This window comes from Priapulus caudatus, unplaced genomic scaffold (genome assembly GCF_000485595.1).
Source record: "Priapulus caudatus unplaced genomic scaffold, Priapulus_caudatus-5.0.1 Scaffold12, whole genome shotgun sequence".
Taxonomy (NCBI): Eukaryota; Metazoa; Priapulida; class Priapulimorpha; order Priapulimorphida; family Priapulidae; genus Priapulus; species Priapulus caudatus.
In genome coordinates, this window is record NW_014577073.1 from 855507 (window position 1) to 869646 (window position 14140).

Sequence of the window (14140 nt, forward strand, 5' to 3'; positions counted from 1 at the left end):
GGAATGAAAACACCCGACGAGACTGGGGCTATGCAGCAGACAGGCGATCGCGAGCCGGTGCCTTGTGGGGTCGCCAGCCAAAGCGCGAACGTGCCTGCGTAATATCCGCAGGCCTGTATGAGACAGCGATGGCGTGGCGCGTGAACGTGCCTGCGTAATATTCCCGCAGCCTCTGATGAGAGCAGCGATGCGCGCGGGGCGTGAACGTACTGCGTAAATATTCCCGCAGCCTCTGATGAGACAGCGATCGCGCGCGCGTGAACGTACGCTGCGTAATATCCCGCTCAGAGTCTCTGATGAGACAGCAATCGCGCGGTGCGTGAACGTGCCTGCGTAATATTCCCGCAGCCGTCTGATGAGACAGCGATCGCGCGCAAGGCGTGGAACGTACCTGCGTAATATCCGCCGCAGCCTCTGATGAACAGCGATGCGCGCGTGCGTGAACGTGCCCTGCGTAATATTCCCGCCAGCCATCTGATGAGACAGCGATAACGCGCGCGTGAACGTGCCTGCGTAATATTCGCCGCAGCCTCTGATGAGACAGCGATTGCGCGCACATGGAACAGTGTCTGCGTAATATTCCCACAGCCTCTGATAAGCCAGCGATCGCGCACGCGTGAACGTGCCTGTGTAATATTCCGCAGCCATCTGATGAGACAGCGATCGCGCGCACGTGAAGCGTGCCTGCGTAATATTCCCGCAGCCCTCTGATGAGACAGGCGATCGCGCGCGGCGTGAAACGTGTCTGCGTAATATTCCGCCAGCCTCTGATGAGACAGCGATAACGCGCGGCAGGTGAACGTGCCTGCGTAATATTCCGCAGCCTCTGATGAGACAGCGATAACGGCGCAGCGTGAACGTGCCTGCGTAATATTCCCGCAGCCTCTGATGAGACAGCGATCACGCGCGCATGGGAACGTGCCTGCGTAATATTCCCGCAGCCTCTGATGAGACAGCGATACGCAGCGCGGCGTGAACGTGCCCTGGCGTAATATTCCACGCAGCCTCTGATGAGACCGCGATAACGCGCGCGTGAACGCGCCTGCGTAATATTCCCCGCAGCCTATGATGAGACAGCGATGAACGTGGCCTGCGTAATATTCCGCGCAGCCTCTGAATGAGACAGCGATCGCGCGCAGCGTGAACGTGCCTGCGTAATAATTCCCGCAGTCCTCTGATGAGACAGCGATCGCCGCGCGTGAACGTGGCCTGCGTAATATTCCCGCAGCTCTGATGAGACAGAATCGCGCGCGGCGTAGAACGTGCGCCTGCAGTAATATTCCGCAGCCTCTGATGAGAGCAGCGATCGCGCGCAACAGTGAACGTGTCTGCGTAATATTCCCGGCAGCCTCTGATGAGACAGTGATCGCGCGCGCGCGTGAACGTGCCTGCGTAATATTCCCGCAGCCCTCTGATGAGACAGCGATCGCGCCGCACGTGAACGTGCCTGCGTAATATTCCCGGCAGGCCTCTGATGAGACAGCGATAAACTGCGCGGCGTGAACGTGCCTGCGTAATATTCCCGCAGCCTCTGATGATGAGACAGCGATCGCCGCGGAAGCGTGAACGTGCCTGCGTAATATTCGCGCAGCCTCTGATGAGACAGCGATCGCGCGCGCGTGAACGTACCTGCGTAAATATTCCTAGCAGCCTCTGATGAGACAGCGATAACGCGCGCGTGAACGTGCCTGCGTAATATTCCCGCAGCCTCTGATGAGACAGCGATCGCGCGCACGTGAACGTGCCTGCGGTAATATTCCCGCAGCCTCTGATGAGACAGCGATCGCGCGCAAGTGAGCGTGAACGTGCCTGCGTAATATTCCCGCAGCCTCTGATGAGACAGCGATCGCGCGCGCGTGGAAACGTGCCTGCGTAATATTCCCGCAGCCTCTGATGAGACAGCGATGCGCAATGCGCAAGCGGGAGCTGAATGGCCTGCGTAAATTCCTGCAGCGCCTCTGAAGAACAGCCAATCGCGCGAGCAAGTGAAGGACGAAAGAGAAGGTGAATGCACTGAGCGTGGAACGTAGCCTGCGTAATATTCCTGCAGCCTCCTGATGAAGACAGCGATCGCGCTGCACGCGTGAACTGCTCGTAATATTCGGCTGCAGACTGCATGATGAGACCAGCGATCGCGCGCAAGCGTGAACGTCGCTGGCTAATATTCCCGCGCAGCCTCTGAATGAGACAGGCGATCGCTGAGCGCTGGCGTGAACGTGCGCTGGCGTAATATATCGCCGCCGGCCTCTGAATTGAGACAGCGATCACAGCGCCAGCGTGAACTGCCTGCGTAATTATTCCTGGCAGCCTCTGATGAGACAGGCGATGCGCGCGGGCGTTGAACGTGCCTTCGTCTAATATTCCGCGCAGCCTGCTGATGAGACATGCGGATACACAGCCGCGGAGTGAACGTGCTGCGTAATATCCGCAGCCTTCTGATGAGACAGCGATCGCGGCTCATGGGCAGGCGAAGGTGAAACATGGCCTGCGAATATTCCCGCACGACCTCTGATGGAGACAGCGATCGTCCGCAGGCGTGGGAACGTGCCTGCGAATATTCCCGGCAGTCCTCTGATGAGACAAGCGATGGCGCGCCGCGTGAACGTGCCTGCGTAAGTTTCCAGGCAGCCTCATGATGAGACAGCGATCGCGCGGCTGGGAGAAGCGTGAACGTGCACTGCGTAATAATTCCTGCAGGTCCTCTGATGAGACAGCGATCGCGCGCACGAGTGAACTGTGTCTGTCGTAATTATTCCCAGCAGCCTCTATGATGAGACAGCCGATCGCGGCGCCGTGTGAACGTGCCTGCGTAATATTCGCCGCAGCCTCTGATGAGACAGCGATCGCGCGGCGGTTGTGACCGTGGCTGCCAGTAATATTACCTGCAGCCTTCTGATCGAGACAGCGATGCGGCGCTGGGAGCGGTGAACGGCCTTGCGTAATATTCCTGCAGCCATCTGAGATGAGAACAGCGATCGCGCGCGCGTGAAACGTGCCTGCGTTAATATTCTGCGCGCAGGCCCTGATGAAGAAGCGATGGCGCGCGCCGTGAACGTGCCTGCGTAATATCTGCAGCACTCTGATGAGACAGCGAATCGCGCTGCTGGCGTTGAATCGTGCCTGCGTAATATTCCGCAAGCCATCATGATGAGACAAGCGATGGCGCGCAGAGCGGATAACGTGCCTGCGTAATATTCCGCAGGGACTCTGATGGCAGACAGCGTCGCGCGCAGTCAAGAGCGTGAACTGCCTAGCGTAAATATTGCCCTGGCAGCCTCTGATGAGACAGCGATCGCGCGCGCGCGTGAAACGTGTCTGCGTAATTTCGCCGCAGCCATGCTGAGTGAGACAGGCGATCGGCGCACGGGTAAGAAGAAGTCGTGAAACGTGCCTGCCCGTAATATTCCCGCAGCCTCTTGATGAGACATAGCGATCGCGGCGCAGCGTGAACGTACCTGCGTAATATTCCCCACCTCTGATGAACAGCATCGCGCGCTGAGTTGAATACGGACCTGCGTAATATTCCCGCAGCCTCGATGAGAGCAGCGATCGCGCGCAGGAGCCGGTGAACGTGCCTGCGTAAATATTCCGAGCACGCAGCCGTACTGATGAGCAGCGATGCGCGCGCGCGCAGGAACGTGCGCTGCGTAATATTCCCTGGCAGCCCTCTGATTAACAGCGATGCGCGCGCAGCGCGTGGGAACGTCCCTGCGTAAATACCCGCAGCCTCTGATGAGACAGCGACGCGCGCGCGTGAACGTGGCCTGCGTAAATATTCCGCGCCATCTGATTGAGACAGCAATACCGCGCATCAAAGGGGAAAGGGTAGAAAGGAGAGGATAGAAGAGAGGGCGTGTAGACGTGAAGCGTAACGTGCTGGTAATATTCCCGCACCTCTGATGAGACAGCGATCGCGCGCAGGCAGGCAGGAAGTGAACGTGCCTGCGTAATATTGCGCAGCCTCTGATCGAACAGGCGATCGCGCGCTGAGCGCGTGACGTGCCTGCGTAATATTCCCGCAGCCTCTGATGAGACAGCGACGAGCCCGCGCGTGAACGTGCCTCGTAAAGTATTCCCGCAAGCCTCTGATGAGACAGCGATCAGCGCGGCGTCATGGGTGAACGTGCCTGCGTAATATTCGCCGCAGCGCTGCTGATGAGACAGCGATCGCGGCGCGAAGGCGACTGAACGTGCCTGCGTAATATTCCCAACAGGCCTCTGATGAGACAGCGACGCGCGCGCGTGAAGCGTGCCTGCGTAATATCGCCGCAGGGCCTCTGATGAAAGACAGCGATCGCGCGCGTGTGAACGTGCCTGCGTGATATTCCCGCAGCCAAATGATGAGACAGCGATCGGCGCACTGGAGAAGGGTGATTTAGAAACGGGGCGTGAACGTGCCTGCGTAATATTCGCGCAGCTCTGATGAGACAGCGATCGGCGTGCGTGAACGTGCCTGGCGTTAATATTCCCTGCAGCGCTCTGATGAGACAGGCGATGCGCAGCTAAGCGTGAACGTGCCTGCGTAATTATTCTCGCAGCCTCTGATGAGAGGCGATCGCGCACGACAGGCAAGCGTGAACGTGCGCTGCGTAATATTTCCCGAGCCTGATGAGACAGCGATCGCGCCGCGGGTAAGCTGAACTGCCTGCGTAATATTTCGCCACAAGGCTCTGGATGAGACAGCGATCGCGCGGCCGCAATGGGAACGTGCTGCGTAATGATTTTTCCCCCCCCCGCGCGCAGGCGTCTGATGAGACAGCGATCGCGCGCTGGCGTGAACGTGCCTGGCGTAATATTCCCGCGCCTCCTGATGAGACAGCGATCGGCGCAGCGGCTCGTGAACGTACCCGGCGTAATATTCCGCAGCGCATGCTGATGAGACAGGCGATCTCGCGCGGGAGCGGGTGAACGTACTGCGTAATATTACCTGGCAGCGCTCTTGATGAGACAGCGATCGACGCGCGCAGCGGTGAAGCGTGCCTGCGTAATATGCGGCCAAGCCTCTGATGAGACAGCGTCGCGCGCGTGAAGAGCGGCGTGAACGTGCCTGCGTAATTATTCCCGCAGCCTCTGATGAAGACAGCGATCAACGCGTGAACGTGCCTGCGTAATAATTCCCGCAGCCTCTGATGAGAACATGCGATCGGCGCACATGGGGTGAACGTGCCTGCGTAATATTCCGCCAGCCTCTGATGAGACACGCGATAACGCGCAGCGTGTGAACGTGTCTTGCGTAATATTCCCGCAGGCCGCTGATGAGACAGCGATCGCACGCGGCGTGAACGTGCCTGCGTAATATTCCGGGCGATGACATTTGTGATCTCCAACGGCGTCGTACCATGGTGCGAGAAAGTGTCCTCCCTTCCTCCTCCTCGCCTCCTCCTGCTTACTGTCGGCCGTTCGCAGTCTCCTTCTTCTGCTCTCCTCTTCCTCCTTCCTGCTCCCCTCCTCCTCCTTCTCACTCTCCTCCTCCGCCCCCTCCGCGCTGCTGTATGCGCGTCTGTAGAGTGGCGAGGTTGGTCGCCGGCGACCCGAAGACAAACGGCAGCTCGTCCTGGGAAGCCTCGGAATCGAGCGAGTCAGAGCGCTCTCTCTCATCACTCGTCGTTGCCGGCCGCCGCCGTCGGACGCGCGCACCGTGCACGGCGCTCTGCAGGCGTCGGACGCGCGAGCCCGGGCGGGCGGCGGCCGGCGGCGCGGGCAGACGGTGGCCTCCCTGCGTGCGCTCAGTGGCTTCGCAGAGCGCCGCCGCGCGGCTGCAGCCCCACGTCCAGACGCGGCGCGATGCGGCGACGGCCACCTGCAGCGAAATCGTTCGTCGGCCGATTCAATGTAAATCGTTCATCGTCTGATTCGCGGTAAATCGTTCGCCGACGTGCGATCGTTATCGGCAGCTTGCTATGCTACGACTAAACAGCGAATTAATGAGGAAAATTAACGTAATCGAACGTAATTCTGGATGTGATCGAATGCACACATGTCGGAGAGTAAGCCGTGTCCAGTCACAAATCGTCTGCGAACTCAATACACTTGCTATGGAAAATGCGGCGAGTACGTCGGAGGCGCGTGATTGTCGTTAGCAGGCAAAGCCTAAGTTTTTGAAATACGTACGAGAAAAGCGGATCGGTTAGTGGGTGCTACGACGATTATTCCTCTGCCGTGCTTACATTATGGAAGAATCCGCTTGAAAGTATACTGCACGGCTCGGGGAGTGGGCACCATACCGTACGGAGTGGTCAGTTTCATGGAGGATGGCCACGTCCGAGTCCGCAGCTGACGCCAATACGCGGCCGTGCAATCACGTGAAACTTGGCCCTGTCAGATCACAAAGATCTGCTGTCACCGACCGGAACAAAAACAATCGACAAAAGAGCAAAAAGAATCCTTCACCAAGTCACCTATACTGGCAGTATAAAAAAAAATCAATTAAAATGAAAGTGTCAATGACACTATAGCTCACAGCACATGAAAAGTGTGCAATGACAGACTAGTAGCTGCCACCTTGGGGTGATGAATAGAAGAGGAGGGGATATATAAAGCAAGGTAATATATGGGAGAATCCCAATTATATAGCAATCTCCCCATTATATAACTCTTGATAATGATATAAGGCATAAGTTTTTTGATGGTCGAAAATAAAATGTTTCAAGATCTGAAAGTCTCCAAAATCTTGAACGAGAGATGGCGCTACGCACCTAAATGATGGCACATTTTTGGTTTCCGAATATCGCGCAAATAAAACAATAAAAATATTCCAGATCAAATTACGGTAACGAAGAATCTAAATACACAATATTTACACTTATATAGATATGATTGTAGAGTGTTGAGCGCAGTAGACGAAAATAAACGTAATAGGCGTTGTCATCTCTCGCACATATTAGAATGACAATTTGTGTTTTCAGCCTGAAAAATGGCGAAGAGGCCTGCGTCCAGGGGGTTCACGGTAGTTTTTGAATTTCACAAGCTTAGCGAAACCACAGTGATCAGACATCAGGAAAGGAAACGCTTTATTTGCTACGCCAAAGGTTGCCCAAAAATCCTCCCTTACGCGCACGATATAATATTCCTAACACCCTAGGAGCTAGGGCGCGATCGCGGAACATTAATTTTTTTATCGTTTTCAAAGGTCACCGAAAAAGGCAGCTCGCGACACCACCTTTTATGGTTATGTATATATGTATTATAAACAGAACTTCATTGGCGAGAAGTGAAACAGTTCGTACCTACGTTTCCTACCACGTGAAACAGTGGGGCCTGGGCCGGCTACTTCATAAAACGAGCCTCAAGGCCACGCGTGACGCGGCGGCTTTTGATGTACACGATCGATCGATCGCGTACTATATACGGCCTGCGTAGCACGCGCGGCATACATACACACACACACTTTCAGCGTCAAATAAACGCACACACTGGCCAACGTCTGACAATCTCAAAAAGTGAACTAAGCCGTGTCTATATTGTAAAGCAAACTATTATTACAATGTTATTAAATGAAGGTACTGTTGGACTGTAAAATGAAAATTTGTACATTCTAACACCCCTAAAATTTTCTCTCAACGGATTTAGACGTTTGGAGACCCTGGGACTGTGTCACAAAATCGACCCTGGGACGGTAAAATCCGCGGATTTCCGCGGATCCGCGGAAGATTCTCATCCCTGCCCATAGGTGTAACAACTGTTTTGGGGCTAGCCTTACACATTCACATACCAAAATTTAACAAAATCGAATTAATTTAGATGGCCATTTTCATTTTTGCCAAAAAGTGGGCGTGGCTCGAAAGTAGGTCAACTGGCATGCTCCAAAATAGGAAGGACACTGAAATGCGTAGTGAAATTGCCAAAATCTACCTAATTTGCATAATTTAAAAAAAAATATCAAAACCCGTGTGATATGTTTTGGGGCCAGTCCTTATTCATTCACATACTAGAAATGAGCAAAATCCGTTGAACCTGAACTGACTTATGGCCATTTCCATTTTTGCCAAAAAGTGGGCGTGGCTCGAAAGTAGGTAGACTGGCGTGCTCCAAAATAAGACGTTCAAATCTCTCCTATAGGAGTAACAACTGTATGCAATTTGAAACATGTGGGTCAAACGGTTCTTGAGTTATCGTTGACCGTAGGCAGACACCGAAATGCATAGTAAAATTGCCAAAATCTACCTAATTTGCATAATTTAAAAAAATAATAAAAACCCCTGTGATATGTTTTGGGGCCAGGCCTTATTCATTCACATACCAAAAATGAGCAAAATCCGTTGAACCTGAACTTATGGCCATTTCCATTTTTGCCAAAAAGTAAGCGTGGCTCAAAAGTAGGTCAACTAGGGTGCTCCAAAACAGGACGTTCACTTCTCTCCCATAAGAGTAACAACTATATGCAATTTGAAACATGTGGGTCAAACAGTTCTCAAGTTATCGTTGACTGTAGCCAAATGTTGACGGACGGACGGACGTACGACGGACAACGCCCCATGGTCACGACAGAATCTCTCGACCAACCAGTAAGCCACGTCACCAAAAACTCAACAAAAAAGCAAGAGAATCTTTTAACCAATCAGTGTACCCAAAAAATGACTTAAAAAAATCAACCAAATCGTTCAAACTTATCAGAATTAAAGAAACAGCCACAAATACTTGAATGAAAGGAAACTTTCAACGTGATGGCGACAAGTGACGTTAAGCCATTACCATCTCATCGAGGATGGCAGAATGTGCATAGCCTGCACAGACTGTCGTCACGACAACGCCCTCGAGAGCTCTGATGTAGGTTGGTAGGTGGCAGTCATCTGCGGTACCATGCCCTAGCTGGCCATGCACTCCCCAGCCCCAGCTGTACACTCTAAAATTAAACAAGACATAAATTTACTATGACATGATAATATCGTCACTACGGATCGACGGAGTGACATCATAAATTGTGGGGTAACATTATTGAGTTTCGACATGACACAAGAATCAGACATCAGACACAGAAGTACTAACACTTTGTGTCATGTCGAAATTGAACTAGATAGAGCTATCACTGATAGTGATTAATACCCCCGCAATACCGCTTTGTCGGAGAAAAAATGGAAGGTCATGGTGTGGCATACATTATGAGTAAAGAATACACGGAACACAAAAAATGATGGAATTAAAAAAACAAAAAAACAAAGATGAGATACGGTTTCCATGGCAACGCCTTGACCGACGCACAAAAAATATGTCACGCACATCAACCCTTCATGGTGATCAAGTGTATGAAGTTTGATTGAAATCCCTTGAAAACTGTGAAGTAGTTCGCGCCACAAACATTTTGCAACGGACCTAGTACCCGTGATCGCCCGCCCGACCAACATACCGACAGACCGACAGACCATAAGATAACTCCTATATATACTGATATACCTCCTTCAAACTTCGTTTGCGGGGGTATAATAATGTTACCCACAAATTATGATGTCACTCGGTCGATTCGTATTGATGAAATTATTATGTTAACATCATAGTAATTTTACGCCCTCATTTAAGACACTTGCCACGATCAGTAATAATGAACATGCAGCATTCTACTGTTAGCTCGAAATGTGTATAAGATGCGTGCACTACTATTCAGTAATGAAGTACGTGTCATATATTAGTGCAAGCTATTACAACTAACCTTCCAGTGCTTGTGAGAGCCAAGGTATGGTACTGTCCACACACGACAGACACACACTGCACGTGCGCTAGAGCCTGAACGATCCTCGGCGGTCCACCAGTCTCGTTCATTCCTAGGCCTAGCTGACCATACGTGTCAGATCCCCATGTGTACACCTGCAGTTTGAATATTTAATGAATATAGCATAGTATAGAATAGAGAATATAATGCAGTATAGAATGTAGAGAATGACACCGTATTTAATAATATTGTTGGTACTATAACAGTTCCATTCGACATCGACAAACACGCTCTAGAAAAACGCATAGCTAAGAACAAAGAAACACAAGTTAGGTGATTCGAATTTTGAGAAACACAATGCATTCCTTGTCCATTCATCCCCCTCCCAACCCCACCATCATGTTCACTCCCACTGCTCATTAAAAGATTTACACGGAGCAGAAAAGTACCACCAATGCCCAGTCCAAAATGAGTCACTGAAGTGTCCAATGATGAACGACGTCAACATTACAGCAAGAGCTAACAATATCTCTGGGGTTTATTAGCTCCTGAATATATCCGCTCTGACAAGGACGCCGCTGCATTACTGGCTCAGGTCCGCGCACGACGACGACAGGGATATTTACGCCTGTGTTGGTGAGAGCCACGGTGTGTGCGTTCCCACAGGACACGGCTATCACGTCCAACCCGATCAGCTTGTACACGCGCTGCGGCGATTCCAGGACACCCTGCGTGTTCTTATGACCCAGCCTGAAACGCACGCAAAACTAAGCTATTACTGCGCAAAACTACACTGAGGTAAAACGACAAAATGTGGCAGGTGAATTCGAGTAGCATTCGCATGACCGTGTTCAGTTCACATAAGTGATAATCATGTGGTATATGTATAATACATAAATATTAAACATAATAATAAACATAATATTATGTATAATGTATGATGCATAATTACATGGTATATATATATAATCAGGAGTAGATAATAGGGAAGGAGTGTGACTTCAATAAACAAGGGAAATTCGTCATTTACTAGCCTTATAATACCTACGATTTACTACGCGTAACTCATCCAACTTGAGCTCAAATCGGACACAGTACATTCGACCATCATCGTACCAGATCGTTTCCTCGTAGACACCCGCAATCCGGAGATACAGACTAAAACATACGACACGATTCTCCAATCTTTGTCCATTAATCAACCGTAGCAATCGCCTATACTTCAAACAAAAGGCAGCTACTAACCACACTGCACGGGGCTTGCGCTCACGGCGAGGCGCTGTGGCTAGCAGGGTGATTAGGCATCAACGCAACACTCGGCGAGATAACCTTTGACCCGGTAGACAGCTACAATGTTTGCCTGTATGTCATACCGGCATGCCGGCACGCACGCACGCCAATCCGCTATCAGCAGCAGCTCCCTGCGAGCCACAGCGCCTCGCCGTGAGCGCAAGCCCCGTGGACAGTGTGGTTAGTAGCTGCCTTTTGTTTGAAGTATAGGCGATTGCTACGGTTGATTAATGGACAAAGATTGGAGAATCGTGTCGTATGTTTTAGTCTGTATCTCCGGATTGCGGGTGTCTACGAGGAAACGATCTGGTACGATGATGGTCGAATGTACTGTGTCCGATTTGAGCTCAAGTTGGATGAGTTACGCGTAGTAAATCGTAGGTATTATAAGGCTAGTAAATGACGAATTTCCCTTGTTTATTGAAGTCACACTCCTTCCCTATTATCTACTCCTGATATAATGGATCAAGGCTTTAATTTGCGATTACTCATCAAACAGTAGGAATCGATCATGCTTTCCAATACTATAGCATAATTTCGAGGCCATTGCAATATTTTCTTCAAAGACAATGATAAAATTAATCTGCTCTGCAGTAGTCATACAAACTAAAACGACCACCGTTTATCACTAGGATATTATCCCACCCTTCTGCCAAAATCAAAAACAGAATATCAATACAACACTGATCTACAATCCATGACGTGCACCGCAACATTGGTTCCTAGTCTATCTTCAAGTCATGCATAGATAGTATAGTACTCGTGCATAGACGTGCAAATTCTGACAACCTCGCTAGCTTTGCGACTCTCGCTCCGGTCACGGTACCAGTGTGATAACCCACGGCTTCAACCGCCATCCGACAACAAGAAAAATACCGTGCAGTGAGCGGTGACCCTAGGAGACCCACTCATAACAACATGACAACGCGATATCGCAACTACGTGAATCGCATTAGTTGTTATGCTCGAGCGAGATGAGAGCTTGAATGAGTTTCGCGATACTGACCGCTCTCGATCCGTCTTGCCCCACGTGTACAGTTCTCCCGCGACGACGACGGCCGAATGGGAGTGACCGGCCGCCACGCTGACCGGCTGGCATGAAACTATCACAGTATCTCGTTCAATCTGGAAATGATGTGGACGTGAAGAGACAGCGAAACAGTCTGCATGAGCACAGAAGATGCAACGCTACCACGAAGTGGTTTCGGTTACGTACAAGCGAACTTGGGAGAGAGACAAGGAAAGAGAAAGAGAGAGAAGGAAAGAGGAAGAGAGAGAAGGAAAGAGGAAGAGAGAGAAGGAAAGAGGAAGAGAGAAATAGAGACAGGTGGAGACATGAGCGAGAGGATTTCGGGAGCGGGATATGGATGAGGGATTTTGCGCCTGTACGAGGGACTACACGCACAAACGCACTCACACAGATGCACATTCACGCAGCATGCACACGCACGACTCCCGTCGACAGCACTAACATCCTCCCTCACTCACGCCATCACTGACCAGCTCCTTGTCGGCTCCGTCGCCGGCGTGAGCAAAGGTCGCGTCGAATCGCAGCGTCTTCGCGCCCGCGCTCCGCCCAAAACGCCGCCGCTGCTGCGCGACCAGCGCCAGCAGCACGGTGAGGTAGAACTCGATCGCGTCCTCCACGCAGAGCTCCCTTGCCGTCGCCGTCGTCGGCTCCCGCTCCGCGCCAACGAAGTCGATGACAGTCTCGCTCGCGACCGAGCTCATCGAGCCGTCCATCGTCCTGCATCAACGAGTAACCGTGGCAACCGCATTCCAAGTGTTAGTTGCCGAGTTTATTATTCGTATTGGCTCGATGAAACCGACTACCGTTGGTTGCTCTAGTGGGAATATTTATGATGGCGGCTTAAAGTGATTACGTCACCGTAAATAGTAAAAGTAAAAAAAATTATGTCCACTTTTCACAAAATGTAAGTGATTCTGTTCACTTTTTATGGTTAAATTGCTGCATCATACTTCCTATTTTGCTATTCCGTTCAATGTGAACAAACATTCGTGACTCATACATAGCCCATAGCAAGCATTTAATGTCGTGACAAATATAACAAAATCACGCAGGTTTTTTAGATTTTTAACTAGTTGAGAAACAATCTTATTGGGTAAGAATTTGAGGATACATTTGAGTTACATTGTATCTCATTATTACATTAGTACTTACTTTTCATGTAGAAAAATTGCAACACAAATTTTACAAAGATACACCATAGGAAATTTGTGACGTAATCAATTTAAGCGGCCAGCGGTTCGGCTGGCTACGCAAATGCCATTGCGTTAATTATATCTGGAGCTCCAGATTAAATTAGTGTTGTACATGGTTGTACACGTGTTTTACATCAGCAGACACTCAACATAAATATTACCACTAGAGCAACCAACGGTATAGCCGGTTCCGTGGAGCCATACAAAGCCTAATAAACTTGCCAATTAAATCAATTCCCTATAAATTAATAAAGTCCCAATAATTTCCATATAAATTAACTAATTCCCAATAAATTCCCTATAAATTAATTAATTAGCAATAAATTCCCTATAAATTAATTAATTAGCAATAAATTCCCTATAAATTAATTAATTCGCAATAAATTCCCACGCGTGCAGACGTGTGTTACGTTTCCTCGCAATGTCGCAGGGAAAACAACACCCTCGGCAACGGCCGACGATGAGACGCACCTTTTGCGGTGCTGCACGGCGCGAGAGAGGAAGGGCTTCATGGCGGCGCGCGACGGGTCGAACTGCAGCGCGAGGTGAAGGAGAGTGTCCTCGTCGAGTAGCGCCACCTGGGAGACAACGAGCTGCATGTACTGCAGCGCCGCCTGTGGCAGCGCCAGAAGCTGCATCACCACGTCCGACGTCGTCATGCAGTGTATGAGCGACTCTGCAACGAACGGTCGTTTGTGTGCAATGTAGCAGCAGCAATAGCACTGACAGCAGTGGTAACAGCAGCAGCAACAGCAGTACTAGTAGTAGCAACGACACCAGCCACAGTAGTAGCAGCAGCAGCAGCAGTAGTAGCAGGACACCAACAGCAGCAGCAGCAGTACTAGTAGTACAGGCCTGTGAGAGCTTGACTTTGTAAAAAGAGGAAACCCCAGAAAGGCGGTTGGGGGGGGGGGGTCCTCCCCCAGAAAATTTTTGTTTTTCGAGATGCTCTGTGGTGCAATCTGAGACCTCTGGAGGGTATAT

The 14140-nt window shown here is 50.7% G+C and overlaps 1 protein-coding gene across 1 annotated transcript in view; it reads right to left on the bottom strand.

The window, feature by feature from the left end:
• Window positions 1-14140, bottom strand: part of LOC106807909 — a gene marked incomplete in the record, with an annotated part of 25801 nt that overhangs the window by 1213 nt on the left and 10448 nt on the right. Inside the window, 6 exon segments of the mRNA XM_014810424.1 lie at window positions 8692-8842; window positions 9644-9798; window positions 10270-10393; window positions 11940-12058; window positions 12434-12680; window positions 13628-13832. Coding sequence (XP_014665910.1) covers window positions 8692-8842; window positions 9644-9798; window positions 10270-10393; window positions 11940-12058; window positions 12434-12680; window positions 13628-13832 — 1001 coding nt within the window.